General features: G+C 39.2%; 2 protein-coding genes across 3 annotated transcripts; both read right to left on the reverse strand.

Annotated features, from left to right (window-relative positions):
• Positions 1-838: 838 nt before the first annotated feature.
• On the reverse strand, positions 839-3892 carry LOC130178902 (zinc finger protein OZF-like). Of its 2 annotated transcripts, none has more exons than XM_056391518.1 (3): positions 3641-3892; positions 3095-3129; positions 839-2563 (listed from the first exon to the last, which is right to left on the reverse strand). In XM_056391518.1, exons 1-3 carry the CDS (start codon positions 3810-3812, stop codon positions 1499-1501), a joined length of 1272 nt encoding a protein of 423 aa, XP_056247493.1. In that variant the 5' UTR covers positions 3813-3892; the 3' UTR covers positions 839-1498. The 2 variants fall into 2 exon arrangements, with proteins under 2 accessions (XP_056247493.1, XP_056247492.1); XM_056391517.1 differs by having other exon boundaries at positions 839-2598; positions 2899-3129.
• A 1527-nt stretch (positions 3893-5419) lies between these two features.
• LOC130178897 (zinc finger protein 260-like) lies at positions 5420-9512 on the reverse strand. Its single transcript, XM_056391512.1, has 3 exons — positions 9256-9512; positions 8497-8742; positions 5420-7317 (listed from the first exon to the last, which is right to left on the reverse strand). Exons 1-3 carry the CDS (start codon positions 9425-9427, stop codon positions 6143-6145), a joined length of 1593 nt encoding a protein of 530 aa, XP_056247487.1. The 5' UTR covers positions 9428-9512; the 3' UTR covers positions 5420-6142.
• Positions 9513-9910: the final 398 nt, after the last annotated feature.

Genomic DNA, 9910 nt, shown 5'->3' on the forward strand with positions numbered 1-9910 from the left:
AAAGCTGAGACTCATTGATTTAATGTTGTTCCCATTATTTCATTTCAAATTAAAAAGAGGTGAAACTTAGAGCCTGAAGAACAAAACATGTGTAAGTCAGTATTCAACTTGGTTAATCAGGGCTAAGACACACACAGGGAAACAGAAGGCACAAGAGAAGTTATGTGGTTTCTCATCAGTATGGGCTCTTCTCATGTGGACTGTCAATTCTCCACTAAGTCTGAAAGCTCTTCCATATGTTTTGTAAGTTTACTTCCGGATAAAAATACCAAACTGTATCATACTTTAACTTCAACCCTAGCTTGTGAGCTGCAACATAAGAACACCTGTTGCATGTTGTTACGGCTGGCTCAAACACTGAACATAATAAGGGACACCACACAAGTAGGAAGGTACTGAATATGAATTTATTATAGTAACTTGAGGAAAATGCAGGACTCAATGGAGACCAGATACCTAGCACCAGAAAGGTGTGGCTGCAGCAGGATGGAGAGAGAGAGAGCTGAACAAAGCACCTGCCTATATAGACTCAGCCCACTAATCAGCACAGGTGTCTGCCAAACAGATGATCAACCTAAAAGGATCAACAGGAAACACCAAAATAAAACAGGATGTAACACATTTTAATAGAACTCTGAAAAAAACTCAAGTTATGGCAATAGCAGCGACTCTATGAAGTACGATCTACACCTTGAGGTCTTCTGTTAACAAAGTCATGTGACATAAAGAGGCTTGGCTTGCCGTTTAGGAAACATCCAGGTGAACTTGCATCTTCCTCTTACCTGGAACGCCTCCAGATGAAACTTTCAACAAAGTCAAAATTTCCATAACCCTGCAAGGGAATTCAAAAACAGACGTAGAAAAGTGTGCTATGTGGGTTCAAGGTGGCTCGTTTTCACATCTGCCTCCAACCTTTATGAACAGTGTCCTTGTAGATCTAGACTTTAGTGTGAATCTGTTATTATACATTATCACCCTGCAAAGCTTTTGTCATTTAATCAGATCCATCAGTGTGAGTTCAGCCTGAACAACCAGCACTGAAAGAAATATTTTCATTATTAAAATTCTTTGATCAAAGTCAGTTTATTTGTATAGCACCTTTTACAAAACAATGCAGTTCACCCTCTACAACCTGTTTGTTCATCACCTCTAAAACTTGAGAACATACAAAATACATCAAATTGATCCAATGAAAAATTATTAAAAATATCTAGGAATGCACATAATTTATACAAAATGAACTAGATGGTTAAATGACCAAACAAGTGACACAACAGCATTTGAGGGTTTCTCAGCTTTAACATTACAGACTAGCCCACTCATAACTGTGGTAGAGTATAAAAATATAAAATTCAATAATATTTCAGAGTTCAGTCATTTATATTCTTAGAATCTATACACTCACTGTAAAACTAATATTTTTCCAAGATCATTTTTCAAAGGCTCTTTACATATGGACTGTCAATTCCCCATTAAGTCTGAAAGCTCTCCAACATGTTCAGGAATTACATGACTTTTTATTTGTATGGATCATTAGATGTTTCACCAAGTGTGGCTTCTGACTGAACATTTTCCCACAGATGTGACAGGGGTATGGCTTCTCCCCTGTGTGGGTTCTCATGTGGATTGACAACATTTGCTTAGTAGTGAAACTTTTCCCACACCTTTCACAAAAATATGGCTTCTCACCTGTGTGTGTTCTTGTATGCGTATTTAAGGATGTCTTCCCACGAAATTTTCTCCCACAGGTGTTGCAGGTGTAGGGCATCTCACCTGTGTGGATTCTCATGTGGACCAACAAGCTTGTACGTGTAGTGAAAACGCTCTCACACGTTTCACAAAAATATGGCTTTTCACCTGTGTGGGTTCTTGTATGGTTCCTCAAGCATGAGCTGTTAGTAAATTTTTTCCCACAGGTATTGCAAGTATACGGCCTCTCACCTGTGTGGGTTCTTGTATGGTTCCTCAAGCATGAGTTGTTAGTAAATCTTTTCCCACAGGTTTTGCAGGTATATGGCTTCTCGCCTGTGTGGGTTCTCATGTGATTCGACAGACCCGGATTTGAGCTGAAACTTTTCCCACACGTTTGGCAAAAATATGGCTTCTCACCTGTGTAGCGTCTCTGATGTATTTTCAATTTGCACTTATACTTAAAATCTTTTCCACAAGTGTCGCATTTGAATGATTTTTCACCTGTCTGAGTGTTACAGTGACTCTTTGCTGTGGGAGAGTTATAAACGTAGTCACTGTGATTTGTGTTTTTGTGACGTCTCTTCTTTGGTTGTGTTTCTGCATTTCCTGTTGATTCTGGGTCTACATGCTTACTTCCTTCCTGATCTTGGCTCTCAGCTACAGGAGAGTTGTGAGAAAGGAGCTGGTGGTCACTTTCCTCATTAGTAGGAGTCAACATCAAGGTATCAGTCTCCTGCTTCAGTACAAGCTGCTCTCCCTCCTGACTGGTGCAGAGTTCCTCCTCTTCCTCTTTAGTCTGTGGAGGCTCTGGGTCCTCCTGGTCCAGACTGGAGTTCCTCTCCTGGTCACAGAGCTGCTGGTCAGTGAGAACCTCCTCCTCCTTACAGACATGTTGCTGTGGGAGCTCTGGAGGGACAAAGGGACGTGAGAAATAGCATCAATATACAAAATGACTTATCATGCGAGTCACTCTACCAGTGAAATGGGAGTGATAAGATGTTTAGTTGACCACTATCAACACATCATAAGCAGCAGTGGCCTGAATTAATAAAAATGATTATGTGCAGATGAGAAGTGGTACATGAGAGGGGAACACACGATCAGACACATTTAATCTCAGTAAATAATGTGATGTTACAAAACCAGATCTCTGAGTAAATAAACTCCTGTGTTGGTTTTAATTCAAGCCATTCTGATTCTACGGACCTGTCTTGCATAGCTTTATCTCGGGTTCCCAAACGATGTCCAGCAGTCCATCTGTCTCCTGCTTCAGTACAAGCTGCTCTCCCTCCTGACTGGTGCAGAGTTCCTCCTCTTCCTCTTTAATCTGTGGAGGCTCTGGGTCCTCCTGGTCCACACTGGAGTTCCTCTCCTGGTCACGGAGCTGCTGGTCAGTGTGAACCTCCTCCTCCTTACAGACATGATGCTGTGGGAGCTCTGGAGGGACAAAGGACACAAGACATAGGTTACTAATGTCATGATAGAAAAACTCAAGTCTTGGTTTGGTCTTATTTTATCCAAAGACAACTCACACAGAACACACTTAAAATATCCCAAAAGGATAAAAATAACAAATACAGTAGAAACAGTGCAAAACAAACCACAAGCAGCACACAAAGTGCTGTGAGTAAAACTGAACCAGGAAACAGGATAAAAACACTAAGATTAAAAAAAGAAATTACTTCACAGTGGTCCTGACCTGCTCCCAAATCACGACAACAAAGACTGCAGTAAAGCACGATGCACTGATTTCCTTTGTTTGGTCTTCGTTTCACGATTCTTCTATAATCTTTTAGTTCAGTCAGTTTCCCCTGTTTCTCATACAACCTGTTTGTTTGATGTTGAATGTTTACTGATTAAAAATTTGATATGTGACCCTAAAAGTAAATGTAAGCGTAGAGCTCTGATCAGTGTTAGTTTCCATTCAGACCATCCTGGTTTCACAGACCTGTCCTGTGTAGCTTTATCTCGGGTTTCCAAACGATATCCAGCAGTCTGCGCTGACGATCGATCTCTTCCTCGTACTCGACGATAGTTTGTTCAAAGACTCCGAATATTTCTTCAGCAGCAGCAGTTAGTCGCTCGTTGACAAACTCTCTCAGATACTGAACTGAAGACATTGTTGCTTAGTTACCACTGAAATATTTACCTGCGATACGACTACACCGTCATCTTCAAGCTAGCTCCACACATCGTCTAACGTTTTTCGCGCCGTTACATTTTATACTTCCGCTAGGTGTCACACTGTGAAGTTCCGGCAGGGAACTCAAGTTAATTTTTATTTCCACCTTCAGGTATGAATGTACATCTGTTTCGCTTCATTTCACATGGGAATTAGGTTATTATCTCTGAACTATCACATTTAACTGACGTGTTTTGGAGCTTTTTTGCAAATAATAACTTTAAACAGGGACAGAAAAAGTCACATTGTCACATTCATCTAATTCCTTCCTACGCTACTTAAAAATATAATGTCATTCAGTAATAAACCAAACCCAACTTTGCTCGGACTTAATGTTACTATTCTTTTTCATTGTTTCTTAGCACCTGGATGAAGTGGAGATATTTATTTTTTCACCTACTTCTCTGATTACTGGATGGTTGAATAAGACATGTTTCATAAGCTAATTATAGCTCATTTTTTTGAGTAAATTGTATTAAGCAAAGTAACTGTGTCAATCAAGTGAATGTAGTGGACTAAGAAGTGTATGTGCCTAGGAAATATAGTTTACATGACATAAATTCTCCATTGTTAATCTTATATTCTTACGTGATCACTTTTCAAATCTTTTTATTAGTATTTACAATTGCACAAGATCATTAAAAAAAGCATTTTAATGCCCATGTTACTTCAGGCCCTGATCGCTGTTGGCATTACTACCACTTAAACTAATTTCAGACAGGTTTAGTTAATTAACAATGTGGTAACACTGGTATGAACAACCAACATTTAGGGGAAAATATTTCCTATCAAAAATATTTGACAAAATAAAGTCAGTTTATCAATATAGCACCTTTTATAAAACTTTTTATCTGCGATACGACTACACCGTCGTCTCCAACCTAGCTCCACACATATTTGCAGTTAGCGCTACTAGCATGCTTTTGTTTACTCCCGCTGGGTGTCACACTGTGAAGTTCCGGCAGGGGACGTGAGTTAGGTTTTATTTCCACCTTCAGTCTGTGTCACTTCATTTCACAGGGAAATTATGTCATTATCTCTGAACTACCACATTCAACTGATGTCTTTTGGGGTTATTTTGCAAATAATAAGTTTGTATTTAACATACAATGAGGTGGAGGCTGGATTAGGTGAAGATATCTATTTCTTCACCTACTTCTCTGACCACTTTATGGTTGAATAAGACATGTTTCAAAAGCTAATTATAGCTACATTTTTTGTGTAAATTGTATATGGCAAAGTAACTGCATCCATCAAGTGAATGTAGTGGAATAAAAAGTGTACGTGCCTGTGAAATGTAGTTAAGTATATATGACATAATTTCTTCATTGTTAATCTTATATCCTTACATTATAACTTTTCAAATCTTTTAATTTGTATTTATAATTACGCAAGATCAGAAAAACAACATTTTAATGCCCATGTTACCATGTTACGCTGTTGACATTACTACCACTTACAGACAGGTATAGTTATTGTCCAATCATCAATGTGAAAACACTGGTCTGAACAACCAACATTTAGGGAAAAATCTTTACTATCAAAAATATTTGACAAAATAAAGTCAGTTTATTTATATATCACCTTTTATAAAACATTTTATACATAAACTTGATTCAATCACGAAAAACATAAAACATAAAATGAAAGGACATGCTCTAGACAAAAAAAGATCAAAGTTGTTAGCATGACAACATAAGTGACCCAACAACACTAGAGGGTTTCTCATTACATTTATGTTTTTTTTTTTAATTCACAGTTGTATGCACTAACTGTGAAATAAAAGGTTTGCCAATATTTGGGAGATTACAGTTGTTTCAAAGAAATTTTGCCGCAAACAGAAATATAAGTAACACCGTCATATGGAGGGAAAAATGAGGCTTGTTTAACCAAACTTGATGGCACTGACGACAATATACTACATTAAACTAAGATATTGTGAAACTTTCTCAATGGGAAATTTTAGAGATTCAATTATAAGCACAGACACAGTCCAATAGTTACGTAAACCAATGCAAAGTAAATCTGAGACTCATTAATTTAATGTTGTTCCCATTATTTCATTTCAAATTAAAAAGAGGTGAAACTTAGAGCCTGAAGAACAAAACATGTGTACTTCAGTATACAACTTGGTTAATCACAGCTAAGACACACACGGGGAAACAGAAGGCAGAAGAGAAGTTATGTGGTTTCTCATCAGTATGGACTCTTCTCATGTGGACTGTCAATTCTCCACTAAGTCTGAAAGCTCTCCCACATGTTAAGGAATTATGACTTTTTATGTGTATGGATTATTACATGTCTGACCAAGTGCACCCTCTGACTGAACTTTTTCCCACAGATGTCACAGGTGTACGGCTTCTCACCTGTGTGGATTCTCATGTGGACCAAGGATTCATAAGAAGTTCTGAAATCTTTCCCACATGTTTCACAAGAATAAGGCTTCTCACCTGTGTGGATTCTCATGTGAACCATCAAGACTGTACGAGTAGTGAAACCTTTCCCACATGTTTCGCAAAAATGTGGCTTCTCACCAGTGTGGGTTCTTGTGTGCTTACTCAAGTCTGACTTGTCACTAAACTTTTTCCCACAGGTGTTGCAGGTGTACGGCTTCTCACCTGTGTGGATTCTCACATGGACCAACAAGCGTGCACTAGTACTGAAACCCTTCCCACACGTTTCACAAAAATATGGCTTCTCACCTGTGTGGGTTCTTGTATGTTTATTCAAGTCTGACTTGTTACTAATTTTTTTCCCACAGGTATTGCAGGTGTACGGCTTCTCACCTGTGTGGGTTCTTGTATGCTTACTCAAGGCTGAGTTGTTCGTAAATTTCTTCCCACAGGTGTTGCACGTATATGGCTTCTCACCTGTGTGGGTTCTCCTGTGGATCAACAGACCCGTACTTGTTCTGAAACTTTTCCCACATGTTTCGCAAAAATATGGCTTTTCACCTGTGTGGTGTCTCTGATGTATTTTCAATTTGGACTTATTCTTAAAAAGTTTTCCACAAGTGTCGCATTTGAATGACTTTTCACCTGTCTGAGTGTTACAGTGACTTTTTGATGTGGGAGAGTTATAAATGTTGTCACTGTGACTTGTGTTCTTGTGATGTCTCTTCTTTGGTTGTGTCTCTGCATTTCCTGTTGATTCTGGGTCTACATGCTTACTTCCTTCCTGATCTTGGCTCTCAGCTACAGGAGAGTTGTGAGAGAGGAGCTGGTGGTCACTTTCCTCATTAGTAGGAGTCAACATCAAGGTATCAGTCTCCTGCTTCAGTACAAGCTGCTCTCCCTCCTGACTGGTGCAGAGTTCCTCCTCTTCTTCTTTAGTCTGTGGAGGCTCTGGGTCCTCCTGGTCCAGACTGGAGTTCCTCTCCTGGTCACAGAGCTGCTGGTCAGTGAGAACCTCTTCCTCCTTATAGACATGATGCTGTGGGAGCTCTGGAGGGACAAAGGGATGTGAGAAATAGCATCAATATACAAAGTGACTTATGATGTGAGTCACTCTACCAGTGAAATGGGAGTGATAAGATGTTTATAAATTGAACACAATCAACACACCACAATCAGCAGTGATCTGTCAATCAATCAATTAAATTCGTAGGAACTATGCTCTGTGAAATGTGACAACATGCAACTAAGATGCTGTGACCTCTGTGGGAAATGTTCTACATTCAATTACAGAGAAGTATCTGGTACAAAAGTGTATTTCATTCAGTTGCTGAACCCTCTCCAAACTAGTTCCATCTTGATGGTTTCTCCTGTGTAAACTGATTCTCAGGTGATTTTTTCATCTGTGTGATTTGAGAAAAACCTTTCCCACAAGAGCTGCAATTATGAGGCTCTTCACTTTTCATCTTTTCCCGCCGGTGTTTCAGTGATGTGGTTTCTCTCCAATGTGAATTCTTCTCCTGTGGACTGTCGATGCACCAAGTCTGAAAGCTCTCCCACATGTTGTGGTAAAAGTAAATATAAGTTTGTATGTGATTGTATATTTCAAGTATGTTACTTCTAATCTATATGAATTCTTAGGTGCCTTCACAAGTATACTCTCTGACTGAATCTTGTCTCTCAGGTGTTGCAGGAGTACGGCTTCTCACCTGTGTGGGTTCTCAAATGACAATTTAATGCTGAAATCTGTTTGAATCTTTTCGCACAGGTGTTACAGGAGTACGGCGTCTCACCTGTATGAGTTCTCATGTGGACTTTCAAAGCACATCTTTGTCTAAAAGCTTTCCCACAAATCTCACAAGGATATGGTTTTTCACCTGTGTGGATCATCATATGGTCTTTTAATAATTTCGGTATATAAAATCTTTTCCCACAGGTGTTGCAAAGGAACGGCTTCTCACCTGTATGAGTTCTCATGTGATCTGTCAATGTATTACTTTTTCTAAAAGCTTTCCAACAAATCTTACAAGAATATGGTTTTTCACCAGTGTGGATCCTTGCATGTTCTTTCAACGCTGACTCTCTGCAAAATCTTTTCCCACAGGTCTTGCAAGGGTACGGCTTCTCACCTGTGTGTTTTCTAAGATGTTCAGTCAGAAGGTACTTGTACTTAAAATCTCTTCCACAGGTGTCACATTTTAAAGACTTTTTTACCTGTCTCAGTGTTACCTTGAGAGTTGTGAGAGAGGAGCTGGTGGTCACTTTCCTCATTAGTAGGAGTCAACATAAAGGTATCAGTCTCCTGCTCCAGTACAAGCTGCTCTCCCTCCTGACTGGTGCAGAGTTCCTCCTCTTCCTCTTTAATCTGTGGAGGCTCTGGGTCCTCCTGGTCCAGACTGGAGTTCCTCTCCTGGTCACAGAGCTGCTGGTCAGTGAGAACCTCCTCCTCCTTACAGACATGTTGCTGTGGGAGCTCTGGAGGGACAAAGGACACAAGACATAGGTTACTAATGTCATGATAGAAAACCTCAGGTCTTGGTTTGGTCTTATTTCATCCAAAGACAACTCACACAGAACACACTTAAAATATCCCAAAAGGATAAAAAATATATAAATACAGTAGAAACAGTGTAAAAGAAACCACAAGCAGCACACAAAGTGCTGTGAGTAAAACTGAAGCAGGAAACAGGATAAAAACACTAAGATTAAAAAAAGAAATTACTTCACAGTGGTCCTGACCTGCTCCCAAATCACGACAACAAAGACTGCAGTAAAGCACGATGCACTGATTTCCTTTGTTTGGTCTTCGTTTCACGATTCTTCTATAATCTTTTAGTTCAGTCAGTTTCCCCTGTTTCTCATACAACCTGTTTGTTTGATGTTGAATGTTTACTGATTAAAAATTTGATATGTGACCCTAAAAGTAAATGTAAGCGTAGAGCTCTGATCAGTGTTAATTTTCATTCAGACCATCCTGGTTTCACAGACCTGTCCTGTGTAGCTTTATCTCGGGTTTCCAAACGATATCCAGCAGTCTGCGCTGACGATCGATCTCTTCCTCGTACTCGACGATAGTTTGTTCAAAGACTCCGAATATTTCTTCAGCAGCAGCAGTTAGTCGCTCGTTGACAAACTCTCTCAGATACTGAACTGAAGACATTGTTGCTTAGTTACCACTGAAATATTTACCTGCGATACGACTACACCGTCATCTTCAAGCTAGCTCCACACATTCATACAGCTAAAGCTGCTATCGCTTTCATTGTTTACTTCCGCTGGGTGTCACACTCTGATGTTCCGACAGGGAACGTGAGCTTTTGTTTCCGCCCTCAGTTATGATTGGACATCTGTGTCGCTTCATCTCAAATGTAAATTATGTTATGTTCTCCGTACAACATTTAACTAATGTCTTTTTAAAAATATTAAATGAACAATAATTTTGTATTTTACTTACAAGCACTGGAAGAAGTAAAAAGGGAAGCATATTTTAAAAGTTAATTTTAAGGTTTTGTATTTAAATAATATTCAGCCAAGTAACTAAAGCTGTCAAGAGAATGTAAGGGAATAAAAAATATATTTGCCTCTGAAATGTAGCGGAGTAAATCTATATAATGTATGCAATATAAACAACACAATGTAGTAA

The sequence above is a fragment of the Seriola aureovittata genome, chromosome 12, assembly GCF_021018895.1.
Source record: "Seriola aureovittata isolate HTS-2021-v1 ecotype China chromosome 12, ASM2101889v1, whole genome shotgun sequence".
Classification (NCBI taxonomy): domain Eukaryota; kingdom Metazoa; phylum Chordata; class Actinopteri; order Carangiformes; family Carangidae; genus Seriola; species Seriola aureovittata.